Source organism: Mesoplodon densirostris, chromosome 8 (genome assembly GCF_025265405.1).
Source record: "Mesoplodon densirostris isolate mMesDen1 chromosome 8, mMesDen1 primary haplotype, whole genome shotgun sequence".
Classification (NCBI taxonomy): Eukaryota; Metazoa; Chordata; class Mammalia; order Artiodactyla; family Ziphiidae; genus Mesoplodon; species Mesoplodon densirostris.
This window is the reverse complement of record NC_082668.1, coordinates 31,467,134-31,484,801: the sequence shown is the minus strand read 5'-3', so window position 1 is coordinate 31,484,801 and position 17,668 is coordinate 31,467,134. Positions and strand designations below refer to the sequence as shown.

General features: G+C 42.0%; 1 protein-coding gene across 1 annotated transcript in view; it reads left to right on the top strand.

Annotated features, from left to right (window-relative positions):
* Positions 1-15,872, top strand: part of PARD3B (par-3 family cell polarity regulator beta) — a 1,067,283-nt gene extending 1,051,411 nt beyond the window's left edge. The window contains exon 23 of the mRNA XM_060106399.1: positions 11,280-15,872. Coding sequence (XP_059962382.1) covers positions 11,280-11,637 — 358 coding nt within the window. The 3' untranslated portion in view covers positions 11,638-15,872. The remainder of the gene's footprint in view (positions 1-11,279) is intronic.
* The last annotated feature ends 1,796 nt before the right edge of the window (positions 15,873-17,668 follow it).

Here is a 17,668-nt window from a genome sequence, read left to right as displayed (position 1 = left end):
GAGATGCAGGGGGAGGTGAGAGGATTCAAAGTTACTTGTGCCTCTTCATCTATTCCAGGGGCTCAGGCCCCTTCATCTATTACAGTAAGTATAGCCACCTCATTCCTAGCTAAAAATTTTGCCCGTGACTCGGTCCTTCTAATACTGATCCCTTTCCCCAAAAGGATTATCTTAGCAAATGTAGAAGCATTCCTTCCTTCCTTCCATAAAATGAAGACTGTTGGTACCCAAGAGCTGCCCGTCTGACCCACTCAACCTCTGATTTACAGCCTCTTTTTGTTTGATTAAAAATAGTGACATGGGGCTTCCCTGGTGGCGCAGTGGTTGAGAGTCCGCCTGCCGATGCAGGGGACACAGGTTCATGCCCCGGTTCGGGAAGATCCCACATGCCGCGGAGTGGCTGGTCCTGTGAGCCATGGCTGCTGAGCCTGCGCGTCCGGAGCCTGTGCTCCGCAACGGGAGAGGCCACAACAGTGAGAGGCCCGTGTACAGCAAAAAAAAAAAAAAAAAAAAAAAAGAAAAAGAAAAAAAAATAGTGACATACTGAGATGGCAAAAAGAGGAAAATCTCATGTAAAGGAAGTGATCTTTATTGCTTCTTCACATGTCAATACCATGTTTAGGGCCATGTCTAGAGGAGACTGTGGGCTCAGGAAGTCGTTAGGCAGCCTGTCTGCTGATGGGTGGGCCTCTGTCCCCACCCAGTTAGTTGTTTGGCCTGAGACATCCCAGCACTGGTGCTTACAGGCTGTTGGGTGGGGCCAGGTCTTAGCCTGAAAGGTTAACCTTCGTTATTGCATGCATCTATGTGACTGGAAACTGTATGAGATAGTTCCGACAAATTTTCCAATCAAAATCTGAATCCTTTGGGCCTCCAGAAATGACCCTAATCAAAAATAAAATAGGAAAAGAAAAAATAGTAAAAAAGTGTGGGAAAGAAATAAGTGAAATTTTTGAAATATCAATATTTTCATGACAGCTTTCACAAAGAGTCATATTATAAAGAAAGGAAATATAGGCTTGTGCTTCTTAAGTAAATATGGTTCCTGGGTGAGATTTTGAATTAAAAGGGTTTTTTTTAAGAAAAATAATGACACACAAATAAAAATTATGGAGTCACATGAAAAATGAGGGGTCTTAAAGTGCTGATACATTTGTTATTTGGATCCCTGTTTTCATCAGAATCTTCAAAGAAGACTACCCCTGGATTTCTCAGGGTTGGCTCAAAACATGCAGCATTGCTCACTGTGATAAGCATTTCTTAGGCCCCAGAATGGGTTGGGTTTTGTGCTTTCCTACAAATACTAAATTTCACCCAATAAAGATACTATGAAAAGGTAAACTCAAGATTTTTTTTTAATATTTACTTATTTATTTGGCTGCATTGGGTCTTAGTTGTGGCATGCAGGATCTTAGTTGTGGCATGCAGCATGCAGGATCTTTTTGTTGCAGCACACAGGCTCTTCATTGCATCATGTGGGCTTCTCTCTAGTTGTGGGGCACGGGCTCCAGAGAGCACAGGCTCAGTAGTTGCAGTGCGCAGGCTTAGTTGCCCCATGGCATGTGGGATATTAGTTCCCTGACCAGGGATCGAACCTGCGTCCCCTTCATTGGAAGGTGGATTCTTTAAGCACTGGACCACCAGGGAAGTCCCAGAAACTCAAGATTAACAAAGATAAAATATCAGCTCCCTATTCCATTTGCTTTATCCTATCAAATTCCATAGTTAATGAGCTGGGCTTTTTTGTTTTCCTTGCTTAAAACTTGTTCTTTTGTTTTAACCTTTTTTTAAATTTTATATTGGAGTATAGTTGATTAACAATGTTGTGTCAGTTTCAGGTGTACAGCAAAGTGATGATTCAGTTATACATATGCATGTATATATTCTTTTTCAAATTCTTTTCCCATTTAGATTATTACAGAATATTGAGCAGAGTTCATTGTGTTATACAGTAGGTCCTTGTTGGTTATCTATTTTAAATACAATAGTGTGTATATGTCAATCCCAAACTCCCAATTTATCCCTCCCCCGATCTTCCCCCTTTGGTAACCGTAAGTTTGTTTTCTAAGTCTGTGAGTCTGTTTCTGTTTTGTAAATAAATTCATTTGTATCATTTTTTTAAGATTCTGCATATAAGTGATATCATATGATATCTGTCTTTCTCTGACTTCACTCAATACGACAATCTCTAGGTCCATCCATGTTGCGGCAAGTGGCATTATTTCATTCTTCTTAATGGCTGAGTAATATTCTGTTACATATATGTACCACATCTTCTTTATCTGTTCCTCTGTCAATGGACATTTAGGTTGCTTCTATGTCTTGGCTATTGTAAACAGCGCTGCAATGAACACTGGAGTACATGTATCCTTTTGCACCATGGTTTTTTCCACATATATGCCTAGGAGTGGAACTGCTGGATCATATGGTAGCTTTTAGATTTGAAGGAACCTCTGTACTGTTCTGCATAGTGGCTGTACCAATTTACATTCCCACCAACAGTGTAGGAGGGTTCCCTTTACACCACACCCTCTCTAGCATTTATTGTCTCTAGACTTTTTGATGATGGCCATTCTGACTGGTGTGAAGGGATATCTCACTGTAGTTTTGACTTGCATTTCTCTAATAATTAGCAATGTTGAGCAGCTTTACTTGAGTCTCTTGGCCATCTGTATGTCTTCCTTGGAGAAATGTCTATTTAGGTGTTCTGCCCATTTTTTGATTGGGTTGTTTTTTTTAATATTGAGCTGCATGAGCTGTTCACATATTTTGGAGATTAATCCTTTGTCTGTTGATTTGTTTGCAAATATTTTCTCCCATTCTGAGGGTTGTCTTTTTGTCTTGTTTGTAGTTTCCTTTGCTTCGCAAAAGCTTTTAAGTTTCATTAGGTCCCATTTGTTTCTTTTTGTTTTTATTTCCATTACTCTAGGAGGTGGATCAAAGAAGATCTTGCTGTGATTTATGACAAAGAGTGTTCTTCCTATGTTTTCCTCTAAGAGTTTGATAGTGTCCGGTCTTACATTTAGGTCTCTAATCCATTTTGAGTTTATTTTTGTGTATGGTGTTAGGGAGTGTTCTAATTTCATTCTTTTACATGTAGCTGTCCAGTTTTCCCAGCACCACTTATTGAAGAGACTGTCTTTTCTCCATTGTATATCCTTGCCTCCTTTGTCATAGATTAGTTGACCATAGGTGCGTGGGTTTATCTCTGGGCTTTCTATCCTGTTCTGTTGATGTATATTTCTGTTTTTGTGCCAGTACCATACTGTTTTGATTACTGTTGCCTTGTAATATAGTCTGAAGTCAGGGAGCCTGCTTCCCCCAGCCCCATTTTTCTTTCTCACGATTGCTTTGGCTATATGGGGTCTTTTGTGTTTCCACACATATTGTAAAATTTTTTGTTCTACTTCTGTGAAAAATGCCATTGGTAATTTGATAGGGATTGTATTGAATCTGTAGATTGCTTTGGGTAGTATAGTCATTCTGATAATATTGATTTTTCCAATCCAAGAACATGGTATAGCTTTGCATCTGATCATGTCATGTTTGATATCTTTCATCAGCATCTTATAGTTTTCAGAGTACAGGTCTTTTGCCTCCTTAGGTAGGTTTATTCCTAGGTATTTTATTCTTTTTGATGTGACGGTAAGTGGGGTTTTTTCTTTAATTTCTCTTTCTGATCTTTTGTTGTTAATGTATAGGAATGCAACAGATTTCTGTGTATTAATTTTGTATCCTGCAACTTTACTGAATTTGTTTATGAACTCTAGCAGTTTTCTGGTACCAACTTTAGGATTTTCTATGTATAGTATCTTGTCACCTGCAAACAGTGACAGTTTTACTTCTTTTCCAATTTGGATTCCTTTTATTTCTTTTTCTTCTCTGATTGCTATGGCTAGGACTTCCAAAACTATGTTGAATAAAAGTGGCAAAAGTGGACATCCTTGTCTTGTTCCTGATCTTAAATGGAATGCTTTCAGCTTTTCACCATTGAGGATGATGTTAGCTATAGGTTTGTCATATATGGCCTTTATTATGTTGAGGTGTGTGCCACTTTCTGGAGAGTTTTCATCATAAATCGCTGTTGAATTTTCTCAAAAGATTTTTCTGCATATACTGAGATGATCATATGGGTTTATTCTTCAATTTGTTAATATGGTGTATCACACTGATTGATTTGTGGATACTGAAAGATCCTTGCAACTCTGGGATAAATCCCACTTGATCATGGTGTGTGATCATTTTAATGTATTGTTGGATTCGGTTTGCTAGTACTTTGTTGAGGATTTTTGCATCTATGTTCATCAGTGATATTGGCCTGTAAATTTGTGTGTGTGTGTGTGGTAGCTTTGTCTTGTTTTGATATCAGGGTGATGGTAGACTCATAGAATGAGTTTGAGAGTATTCATTCCTCTGTAATTTTCTGGAATAGTTTCAGAAGGCTATGTGTTAACTCTTCTCTAAATGTTTGATAGAATTCACCTGTGAAGCCATCTGGTTCTGGACTTTTGTTCATTGGGAGTTTTTTTAATCACATTTTCAATTTCATTACTTGTGGTTGGTCTGTTCATATTTTCTGTTTTTTCCTGGTTCAGTCTTGGAAGGTTGTACCTTTCTAAGAATTTGTCCATGTCTCCTAGGTTGTCCAGTTTATTGCCATCTAGTTGCTTGTAGTAGTCTCTTACGATTCTTTGTATTTCAGTGGTGTCCATTGTAACTTTTTTATTTCTAAGTTTACCAATTTGAGCCCTTTTTTTCTTGATGCGTCTGGCTAAAGTTTTATCAATTTTGTTTATCTTTTCAAAGACCCAGCTTTTAGTTTCATTGATCTTTGCTACTGCTTTCTTTGTCTCTGTTTCATTTATTTCTGCTCTGATCTCTATGATATTTTTCTTTCTGCTAACTTTGTGTTTTGTTTGTTCTTCTTTCTCTAATTGCTTTAGGTGTAAGGTTATGTTCTTCATTTGGGATTTTTCTTGTCTCCTGAGGTAAGACTCTATTGCTATAATCTTCCCTCTTAGAACTGCTTTTGCTGCATGCCATAGGTTTTGGATAGTCGTATTTTCATGTCTCTAGGTATTTTTTTATTTCCTCTTTAATTTCTTTAGTGATCCATTGGTAGGTTAGTAGCATATTGTTTAACCTCCACATGTTTGTGTTTTTTACAGTCTTTTTTCTTGTAGTTGATTTCTACTCTCATAGTGTTGTGGTCAGAAAAGATGCTTGATATGATTCCAATTTTCTGAAGTTTACCAAGGCTTGCTCTGTGGCCCAGCATGTGATCTACCCTGGCAGATGTTCCATGTGCACTTGAAAAGAATGTGTATTCTGCTGCTTTCAGATGGAATGCTCTATAAATATCAATTAAGCCTATCTGGTCCAATGTGTCATTTAAGGCCTGTGTTTCCTTATTGATTTTCTGTCTGGATGATCTGTCCATTGATGAAAGTAGGGTGTTAAAGTCCCTCACTATTATTGTGTTACTGTCAATTTCTCCTTTTATGGCTGTTGGCATTTACCTTATATATTGAGGTGCTCCTATATTGGGTACATACATATTTATATTTGTTACATCTTCTTCTTGGATTGATCCCTTGATCATTATGTGGTGTCCTTTTTGTCTCTTGTAACAGTTTTTATTTTAAAGTCTATTTTGTCTGATATGAGTATTGCCTCCAGCTTTCTTTTGATTTCCATTTGCATGGAATACCTTTTTCCATCCCCTCACTTTCAGTCTGTATATGTCCCTAGATCTGAAGTGGGTCTCTTGTAAACAGCATATATATGGGTCTTGTTTTTGTATCCATTCAGCCAGTCTGTGTCTTTTGGTTAGAGCATTTAATCCATTTACATTTAAGGTAATTATTGATATGTATGTTCTTATTGACATTTTGTTAATTGTTTAGTATTTGTTTTTGTAGGTCTTTTTTCTTCTCTTCCTCTTTTGTTCTCTTCTCTTGTGACCTGATGACTAACTTTAGTGTTGTGTTTTGATTCCTATTTCTTTTGTGTGTGTGTTTCTATTGTAGATTTTTGGTTTGCAGTTACCATGAGGTTTTGATATAGCAGTCTGTATATAAACAAGATTGTTTTTTAAGTTGTTGGTCTTTTAATATCAAATGATTGTGGTTTTTTTGCTTTTTTCTTTTTTGGCTGCATTGGGTCTTCACTCCTGCACCCGGGCTTTTCTCTAGTTGCTGTGAGTAGGGGCTACTCTTTGTTGAGGTGCACAGGCTACTCATTACAGTGGCTTCTCCTGTTGTGGAGCATGGGCTCTAGGTGCATGAGCTTCAGTAGTTGTGGCGTGTGGGCTCAGTAGTTGTGGCTCGCAGGCTCTAGAGCGCAGGCTCAGTAGTTGTGGCACACAGGCTTAGTTGCTCCAGGCATGTGGGATCTTCTGAGATGAGGGATCAAACCCGTGTCCCCTGCATTGGCAGGCAGATTCTTAACCACTGCGCCACCAGGGAAGTCCCTGCATTTTCAATATCCTCTACCTTTACTGTGTGTTTGCTTTTCCTGGTGAGCTTTTCCATTTGTAATTTTCTTGTTTCTAGTTGTGGCCTTTTCTTTTCTGCCTAGAGAAGTTCCTTTAGCATTTGTTGCAAAGCTGGTCTGGTGGTGCTGCATTCTCTTAGCTTTTGCTTGTCTGTGAAGTTTTTGATTTCTCCATCAAATCTGAATGAGAGCTTTGCTGGGTAGAACATTCTTGGTTGTAGGTTCTTCCCTTTCATCACCTTAAATGTATCAGGCCACTCCCTTCTGGCCTGCAGAGTTTCTGCTAAAAAGTCAGCTGATAGCCTTATGGGAATTCCCTTGTATGTTATTTTTTGCTTTTCCCTTGTTGCTTTTAATTTTTCTTTGTTTTTAATTTTTGTCAATTTTATTACTTTGTGTCACAGCATGTTCTTCCTTGGGTTTATTCTGCCTGGGACTCTCTGTGCTTCCTGGACTTGGGTGACTGTTTCCTTTCCCATGTTAAGGAAGTTTTCAGCTATTATCTCTTCAAATATTTTCTCATGTCCTTTCTCTCTCTCTTCTCCTTCTGGGACCCCTAGAATGCAAATGTTAGTGCATTTAATGTTGGCCCAGAGGTCTCTTAGACTTTCCTCATTTCTTTTCATTCTTTTTTCCTTATTCTGTCCTGTAGCACTGATTTCCACCATTCTGTCTTCCAGGTAACTTATCTGTTCTTCTGCCTCAGTTATTCTGCTATTGATTCCTTCTAGTGGATTTTTCTTTTCAGTTATTGTATTGTTCATCTCTGTTCTTTAGTTCTTCTAGGTCTTTGTTAAACATTTCTTGTATCTTCTTGATCTGTGCCTCCATTCTTTTTCCTAGGTCTTGGATCATGTTTACTGTCATTACTCTGAATTGTTTTTCGTGTAGGTTGCCTATCTCCACTTCATGTAGTTGTTCTACTGGGGTTTTATCTTGTACCTTCATCTGGGACATATTCCTCTGCCATCTCACTTTGTCTAACTTTCTGCAATTGCGATTTCTGTTCCACAGGCTGCAGGGTTGTAGTTCTCCTTGCTTCTGCTGTCTGCCCCCTGGTGGATGAAGTTGGTCCAGGGGCTGGTGCAGGCTTCCTGGTGTGAGGAACCGGTACCTGCCCCACTGGTGGGTGGAGCTGGGTCTTGTCCCTCTGGTGGACAGGGCCTTGTCAAGAGGTGTGTTTAGCAGGCAGCTGTGTGCTCAGGAAGACTTTAAGCAGCCTGTCTGTTGATATGTGGGGCTGTGTTCCCACCCTTTTGGTTGTTTGGCCTGAGGTGTCCCTGCACTAGAGCCTACAGGCTGTTAGGTGGGGCCAGGTCTTGATGGGAAAATGGTGGCCTCCAGGCCAGCTCATACCAATGAGTACTCCCCAGGACTACAGCTTTAGTGTGTTTGTCCCCAGAGTGAGCCACAGCTGACCCTACCTCTGCAGGAGACCCTCCAATACCAGCAGATAGGTCTGGCCCAGGCTCTTATGATGTCACTGCTTTTTCTCCCTGTGACCTGGTGCACACGAGAGCTTGTGTCTGCCCTCCAAGAGTGGGGTTTCTGTTTCCCCTAGTCCTATGGAATTCCTGTGATCAAACCCTGATGGCCTTCAAAGCCAGATCCTTGGGGGCTCCTCCTCCCATTGCCAGACCCACAGGCTGGGGAGCCTGATGTGGGGCTCAGAACTTTCACTCCTGTGGGAGAACTTCTGCAATATACTTATTTTCCAGTTTGTGGGTCGCCCACCTGGCGGGTATGGGATTTGATTTTATTGCAGTTATGCCCCTCCTACCATCTTGTTGTGTCTTCTTTGTCTTTGGATATAGGATATGGTTTTTGGTAGGTTCCAGCATTTTTTTGTTGATGGTTTTTCAGCAGTTAGTTGTGATTTTGGTGTTTTCATAAGATGAGGTGATCTCACGTCCTTCTACTCTTCCATCTTGTCTCAACCTCCCTAAAAATTGTTCTTTTAAATATGTGTGTGTGCGTGTGCACACATTATTCACAAGCACTTAGTTCTGGTAAAAGTCAATGCTCAATTTTGAGCAAAAAGTTATTATAAACAATAGCAACTCCCTCCCCCTCACTAAAGAAAGAAAAATTCTTCTAGCACTCTTTGAACCTTAAAGAGTGTTTTTATAGGCCAGCTCATTGTTTTTCTTCTCTCTGAAAAATTAGAAATGATAACTGTTTTGATGAGTTCTACAGAAAAAGACAGTTTCCATGATTTCATTTCTTGACAAAGAACAGGTGCCTCACTTGGTTTCTGCCACATGTAAGCAAACTCCCAGACATAAAACTTCCCCTCAGAGGAAGCAGTGTGGGTCCACAAAACTATCTTGAGTTCCCCCTCTTCTCCTGGCCATGTGAGGTGGCCGACTAGTAGGGGGAGGCATGGGAGAAGAGACTTGACCATCCCCATGTGCACGCAGCCTGCACAGTGGCTGTGGCCATCAGGGTGGCTTCTGCCCTGTCACTGCTTGATCTGGCTAGTCTCTCCACGAAAAAACCAAGGCCTGCCTGTCTTTTATAATATTCTGTTTTAAAAGAGAGAAATCTCCAGGGAGAGAACAGGACCCTGAAAGTCTAAGGCCTGGAATTCCTCCTTTCTCTCTTTCCATTTTAAACAGGAAACATTCATGCTAAGAGGGTCCAGAGGGAGTGTTGGTTGTATGTTCATTTTAAGGCAGATAATGTTTGTGTGTTGCAAATGTCAGTGATTTATCCCAAGGGCTTAAAATGAGTGCAGAAAAACCACATGTTTCACTTCACGCAGAGAAGTATCATCAGTAGATTTTGAGAGAAAACACACGTTAAGGATTTTTTTAAGTGTTTTGAAAATCTTTAACGTGAACCAAAAGGAAATAGAAATGAGCACGGTGGGAGAGGGGGGAAGCTTAAAATATTATACGATAAAAGATATAATGAATGCTGGAAGTTTTCTAAATAAAAAATAACATTCTAAAGGAAAGGGAACATGAAATCCCCATCCTTTATTTCCCAGTGCTGGAGTGACAGATTACACATTTGTACTCTATTTGTCATGGGCAATTTAAAATAGAGCAAAGCAAACTGCACTGAATAATAGCAGTTGATGCTATAATAACTTGTACGCAAACAATTTAATTTTTTTATCTGAAAACTCTAACTAAATTAACCCAGGCTCAAGGATCTATCTTTCATTATTATACATAGCCAAATTAAGACATAAAAAAGTAGAGAGAGAATTCTATTATTCACCCCTATGAATGTGTTCACATGCTGCTTTCCACATGGACCCAAGCTTGGAGCTTGTCAAATAATCATGATTTGGGGAACTTACTTACAGAGCTGTTTTCACATCAGACTCTGCAGATTACAGGGTGATTGTGACCCTCACTGACAGTGCTTGATTAACCACAGGCACCGTATTCTTATAGCCCTGCCATTTCTTTCAAGTGTTCTACCAGGTTGTACTCTGACATTGGAGAGCTTTTCATTAATTATTATTGTTGCTGTTTTCCTTTAAAAAGGAATAATAAAAAGAGGAATGGTAGAAGGTGGGAAGGATCTGGGCACGGTAGTAGTGAATATGTGCACAGAAGGTTTATGGGATTTTAAGAGCTTCAAACAGAACTCATCTGTTTAACCCCAGGCTAGATAAGATGCACTCATCTGTACACTGTTTAGAGACCTATTGCTTCTGTTATGACAAATGGATCAGAAGATGCTTGTTGTCTTAGTAGAGAGATCCAGACAGGGTCGCTTTCTGTTAGTGTTTATTCTTGCCCTTTACCTTTCTGTGTGCCTACTCATTACACAGTACAACTTACAGCTGGTTTGTCTTTTCCTAATCTGCTACTGGCTGGGTGGTACTTATTGACTTTGCAGTAGAAGTGCTTTATATCAAAGTTTTGGGTGGGTAAGTCCAAGCTCTAGGTTGGGACTTTCTCTAGGAACTGTAGAAAGAGGAGGGCATACTAATCCACACAGGGATGTAACAGAAGCCAACCAGAGTTAGACCAAGACTGTGACTCATGTAAAGAGCACCCCCACAGACCTAGGAGAGAAGTGAATGCAATCCCTGGGAAATTTATGACTCCAAATAATGTGTGCATTTTTTTTTTTTTTTTTTTTTTGCGGTACACGGGCCTCTCACTGTTTTGACCTCTCCCGTTGCAAAGCACAGGCTCCGGGGACACGCAGGCTCAGCGGCCATGGCTCACGGGCCCAGCCGCTCCGCGGCATGTGGGATCTTCCCGGACCGGGGCACGAACCCGCGTCCCCTGCATCGGCAGGCGGACTCTCAACCACTGCGCCACCAGGGAAGCCCTACTGTGTGCATTTCTACCACCATGTTTATGTCAGGCTTCAGGGAGGTGGAAAGGGGAGGGGGCAAATGATCCCATCTTTAATAGAGCCAAACTCAGCCTTGTTTAGGGAACTAGCTTGGTTACTATAATAAGGCCAACATATAAACAAGGTAGAATTATATTTCTCCCTCAGGCAACAATCAGTCCTGACTGACATGCTGGCTCCATGGGGTCAAGGAGCCAGGCTCTTACCTTCTTGTTGCTCTGCCTTCCTCAGCATGTGGCTTTCTCCTTTAATATGGCCACCCCAGGGGCCAACAGAAAGAAGGGAAGAGAAGAAGAGTGTCCCTTTCTTCCTTTTAAGGGCACACGTCACATCTGTTCACATCCCGCTGGCCAGATCCTGTCTGTGGCCACGCCAGACTACATGGGAGGCTAAGGAATGTGGCCATCATCTGGGCAGCTGGCTTCGTAGTCATTGATATGTGTCTGCTCTCTTTCCAGGGGAGGACCAGCGGATCCTGTAGACTATCTGACAGCAGCACCTCGAGGGCTCTACAAGGAAAGGGAGCTTCCGTATTACCCAGGGGCTCATCCTGTGCATCCGCCCAAAGGGAGCTACCCCCGACCCCCAGATCTGAGGATCACAGATCTCCGGTATCCCCAGTACTATCCGCCCCCACCAGCCCCCCAACACAAAGGACCCTTCCGACAAGATGTCCCACCTTCCCCTCCTCAGCACCACAGAGTACCAGCCTACCCAGAAATGGGCAGACCAGTGCCCCGAGGGGGCAGCCCAGATCAGTACCCCTATCGAATGCAGGATCCCCGGCAGAAGAACCCCATGACTGCAGCCGTGTAGCTGAATGCCACCAAGCTCAGCCCAGCCCAGAAAGGAAGACATCCAACATCACCTTTGTTCTTCCTACACCTTAAGGCCTTCTTCCTGTTAAGAATTCTCCATGGTACAGATTAGGATTTTCTCACTGAGGCTGCAACACTTGACTGCTAATCAGAGAGAAAGAAGGGGACAGGAGTTTGGGGAGGGAAATCAGAAGGAAGAGGAAGGATGGGGCCATACAAAAAAATACTGCCTGAAATACTTTTAGAATTGTTCAGTTCACTGCGAGTGACAATTGAACAGGCAGATAACAATGGAGATCTACAACATGGGGCCTCCCTGGAGCACAGACATGCCCCATAGCACTGGCATCACGGAGGGCAGACTCTGCCCGGGATCATCATCCATTCAGAGACTAAGCTTCAGCCACCTGATTAGAGTTGTTAAGTCTGTGAAGAGTGGTTGCCAATATGGGTGTCCTAAGTGAGTGGTTTTCACATTGACAAAACAACAGCGGCAAACAGGATGAGTGATCTCCTTGAAATGTTTTATACCTAGAGGAAGGCTGCATTTCTTTATTTGTAGAATTTCTCAGGTTCTCAGTTCCACTCACTTGGTATAAGCATGTCACGTTTCCTTGCTTTTAGTGTAAAAGTAAGGTGTGAATGCAGTATTGGTGTCCTGGGAGGATGTACAAAGCTAATCAGAGCTTCCAGAAGAAATATATGCCTAGCATCAAGGCAACCAGGTGAAGAGGCTGACATTCCTGTGGTCCTCACCTTCCTTCCTCCCACGTCCCAGGCACGACAGCATGGAGATATCTGGTTTCCGAGGCATCCCCAAATCTCCTGCCTATAATTATTGTAAGTGGGGCCTCTATTTTAAGGCTCCCACTTGAGAGTTAAGATGTACTCGGGAAAAAGAGGGCCCACTGGTTGGTATGCACAGGAAGCAGTGCTCTGGAGATGCCAATTCCAGACCCAGTGCCAAACAGCGCCATACGCACCCGGCGTCAGGGAGGGGCTGACTGTACTCTTTGGGAATGATAACTGGCAGGTGGTAGATGGTGGTGACTGACTGTGTGTGTGTGTGTGTGTGTGTGTGTGTATGAAAGTGTGTGATTACCAGTATGGAGAATGGAAAATAAAAATGCTTTCTGGAAGGTTTGATGAGGAAGGGAATAAAAAGGAAAAAAGCCAGAAAACAGAAGGGAAGGGAGAAGGAGCATAAAACTAAATCATTCTATATCTGCTATATTATTTCATTAACAGAAGTCAGGGCAAGACCAAGGCCAAGGGCTCCAGTTGGGAAAAGAAGGTCTTATGGCTTCGAGAAGCTGAAAGCCCACCCTCTAAAATCCATCGCCATTTTTTTTAGAGCTTTGCAGCTATATTCTACTTATTTCAACATAGAACCTCTAAAACCTACAACCTAACCCGAATGAGAACATAAGAGAAAACTGAGAAACAGCAAAGCACGGGAGCAGCAACTCGAATTGTTCAGTGACTCTTGCAGTACTTTAAACCTTTTTACATTCCTTCTTCATTCCCTCCCCAAAAAAGTCTTGAGTTCAATTTAGACATATTTTGGCCAAGATTGGGATACCTCTGACTGCTAGGATTTAATAAATTATAGTATTATTGAATATACAGAGTATCTATCCAGCCCAGTTTAGTCTTATTTTAATTTAAAATAGAGTTCTGTTACCAAGAATGATGTAACTGCTGGGTTTAGATTTAACTAGTGTTATTTACTGAACTTTAAGAGGTATCATTTTCTAAACTACAATTTACTTATGGCCCTCTTGAAAATAGACTGTCAAGTTGTTTTTTGCCCTCTATCATCTCTCTTATGCCAGGCACCTTTAGATTGTTCGCAATTTGTACAGAGGTTGAGGATTGGGCCCTGCTCACCTACAGCTGGAGTGCAGGTGAGCTGTAGGGTTTCCCAGCCAACATGCTGCGAGCTGCCTTCCCCTCAAGCTACATAAACCTTCAAGAAGACAATGATAAGATGAGGGAAGTCTGATGTATTTTGAAGCATTAAAAATCAGCTCTTTAGGATGTTCCATAATTGAACCAAATTTCTGTAGACTACTGGACATAGCCAAGCCAGAAGCTTCCTTCTGGATTAAGGCCAAGGTCCCACAAGGGGCAGTGGTATAAGGTGAGATGCTCTGTGTGTGTTGGAGGAGTGGCCCTTGTAGGAAGAATGCCTATATTTTCACCACGTTGCCACCTTGTGAGCATATCTCCTGCACTCAGGTTCGGGGAAAGCTGCTCCAAGCATGGTTTTGTGTTGTACACAAAGGTAATAAAACAGTTGCTAATCCTGAGGGGCAGCCAAGGATGTGAAGGTACTATGAAAACAGATGAAAAAAAAAGATTACAGCAGTTTTCTTTCCTTGCTTGAAGTATAACACACACCCCATTAGACCCTATCCAAAAGAAGTGAGCATTACGCGTGCGACAGTCTTCATCAAGCCAAGCAACAATTCAGAACAGCTTGAATGTAAGCTTTATAAATGCCTGTGAACCAGCCCTCCAACTGTCACCACCCAGAGGTTATGGAACTCTTTCCCAGTATTCAGGAGAACAGGTTGTTTAGAGCATTTAGAAGACCAGGCTATAATCAACAGGTGCCCAGTAGCAGGAAATAGTTCCTGGTTCATTTATGGCCTTGGAAAAACTCAATCAGGTGTCTCCTTGTAGCTTGGAATGCTAATAGACCCCCAGGAAAAGGTGGCACGGCCAGCTTGGCGAGCTGCAAACCCATCAACATACACCCACCAGGCTCCTCGCCTGACCACTAGGTCATCCAGGCCTTGAAAGGATGTATTGGCCTCAAGTAACTAGTTATTTTAAGGAGCTCTGTTTGTGTCCCTTTTTACAGGAATAGAGAGATAAAAGGGAGCAGACGACCAAAAAATTTTAGATGCAGGCAAATTCAGTCCTCTACAAGGGAGCGAAACACGACACCTCACTAACCCATTGTGTCACTGGTCTGTGGCAGTATCACTCTTGGTATAATATTGCTTCCCTATGGTATCACACCATGGGATGAAAGGCAAGCTCAAAGTCAGAGTATTCTCTTAAATCATGATTGACAACAAAATTGGGGGAAAAAATGACAGTGACGCTCCTTCTTCTTAGATTTTTAGATCTATATGCGTTGACCTCATAGTACAGCACAGAGCAAAGACCTTATAATCAAGAGCATGGGTAGAGCCACAGACCCACTGTCACCCTGAGGAGGAAACTCTGTTTCCTGAGAAACGAGATCTGAGACTTCACTGAAGCTTTATTTTTGCCACCAGTAACAAAATTAAAACATGATTCATTATTCCTTCCAAAGATTTAGGAACTTCTTGAATGAAATCTATCTTCTGAAGGAAATCCACCTGACAACTTTTGGAGTTGCCATGCATAGGGCTGGTGTGCACAGTGATGAACACTTTAAGGAGTGTTCATTCCCTAACCTGTAACCACAGCGTTCATTTTCTTTGGAGGAACATCTTAGCATTTCAGAGGGATATAGAGATCTGGAGAGTTTGGTGCAGACAGCAATATGTGTCTCTAAAATTTTCATTGGCATTAAACTCTGAAATCCACAATGAATGGCCTTCAAATTGGTGCTAAATTGGGTAGACAGCCTACTGCTTTGAGTCCATGAGCAACAGAAAGTCCAGATTTAGCGCAATTAGGCAGGAGGGAGTTGGAGTCAGAAACAGCCCGCGATAGTATTTCTCTGCACTCCCGGTTCACGCCGACTTAAGTGGAAATGATGCCACAATGAGACCAGAAAAAGGAGTCTCCATAAGATATCGCTACAAAGTCACCTTTCTGATAAAAAGGAAAATGAAAGTTAGATATCTAAAATAAGCCTAGAATCTCATATGCAGCTACAACTTCTAAGGGAAACTCTCCCTCATGTCCTTAAATCATAATAGAATCTCACACAGCCTGACTTTTAAAGGTGGGCTTCACTATAAGCCCAGAGTGGAGAGTGAACTAACCCCCAAGACTGTCTCCTGACTCAACTCTTTCAGACAGTGTTATGCTCCATCCATGCTGACTGCAGTGCTATTTACTACTGGAACATAAAAACAAAACCTGCTGTTTATACAGTCACTTTTTCTATTGTTTTCCTGTGCTTATATGATACCAAGTCTGTTCATAAGTTCTGAAGATAAATTATGTGAAATCATATTTTGGCGTAGGGGGTGGAGAATGAATTCTTTACAGACTTTTTAGGATGATCCCATTTTTACCACAGAAAGATTTTGGATGTTGTTATATATGAATATATAAATTTTTCTTGTTTATTTTGCATCAAAATAAAGCTTTATTCAGTCAGTAAAAGTCAAATCTTGGTTTTTACCCACCACTGGTTTGTTTTAGGGTTTGATGAATGAATAGGTAGGTAGGTGTGGGTCCTGTTCACCCTTGAATAGCAACCTCACAGGGCAGAGGACACAGGGAAAGAGCATCCGTCACATGCTGGGCTCCCCCAAAAGCAGATGCTGAGATGGGAATGAACAAGCAGGATGTTTATTTGGGAGTGCACTTGGGTTCAGTACCTATAGAAGGCAGGGGAAGAAGACAGGATGGGGCAGAGAGGGAAAGACTGAGCTGCCATGCGCTCCCAACTTGGGCTCAGCCAACTCCACAGGGAAACTTGGAGCTGCAGTGGCCCCATAGAGTCATCCCAAGTGGGGACAAGGGAGATGGGGCTTTACCCCACTATCTTGGTCAGGGGATACGGGCTACTTCTGGAAGTAGGGGAGCCCCAGAACCAGGCAGTTTTCTTCAGGTGAGGCAATCCCCAAAAGGGCTGACAGCTGGGGTCATCTTTGGGCGATATTCACAGCAGCTGGGAAAATAGCTCTTCATTCCTGAAGTGGGATCTGGGCAGCGCATCACAGCATCCACAAATGCATCCAACACTGTTGAGCCCTCTCTCATGTTAGAAACACTCTTACCTTGTCTAAAGAAACATGATTCTAAGTTGGTTTTCCTTGAGACCATCTCTATGTTTCCCGAGCAACTTCACTGGCTCTTCTCAGCCCTCTCCACATTCTCCAAGTTCATCCACAGCCTTTTAGCTACCACCCTGGACTGCTTTGCTCACAATTTCCAGCTCTGATCTCTCTCCTGAGTACATGCATTTCCACTTTCCTACTGGACATCCCCACTGGGACTTTCCATAAGCCCTTTGCACTCAACATGTCCAAACTGAAAACAAGCTTTCTCCAAAGAAACCTGCTTCTCATGACTCTATGCTGGCCAATCGCACCACCACGTTCACAGTTACAAACCAGAAATCTGGAAATAATCCTTGACTTCCCATTTATAACCCTGCTCCTTCCCCACAACCATATACATCTAAAGAAATGGAAGGCCAGCAATTCCATCCTGCAATGCTATCAAATATGTCCATGATTGCTGACATCCTACCATCACCTTAGTTCAGCACCATCACCTCTCACCCTCCTCAGTAACCTTCTACATGATCTGCCTCTTATTGTGCTTCCTTCTGACCCGCTCTGTACTGTACACACCCCACCACCTTTGGTAAATAAAACTGTATTGGAACACATACACACTGATCCACTGATATACTGTCTAGTACTCTTTCACACTACAGTCTCAACCTCTGCTCTATACTGCCAGAGGAACTTTTCTGAAATGGAGAGCTTACCATATTACTCTTCTGGAGGCAACATGATCTTGTTGAAAGAACATTGGCTTTGAAAACAGGCAGACCTGGATCTCAAATTAGGTTCAACCACTAATTAGCTACATAACCTTGGGTAAAATATTTCTCTCTCTAGGCCTTAGTTTTACCATTTGTGAAATGAAACTCCTATACATCTTATGGGATTGTTTTAAGAATTAACTCACATGACAAACATAGAGCTCTGGAGCAAGTCTGCACCTGCTCCCAGGAGCCAGTTGTCTGCATCTCTTCCCAACTCCATGTTCAGTGATGTCACATTGGTAGCTTGAAATAGGTCATGTTGGAAGCATTCACAACACAGAAATTAGCAGAC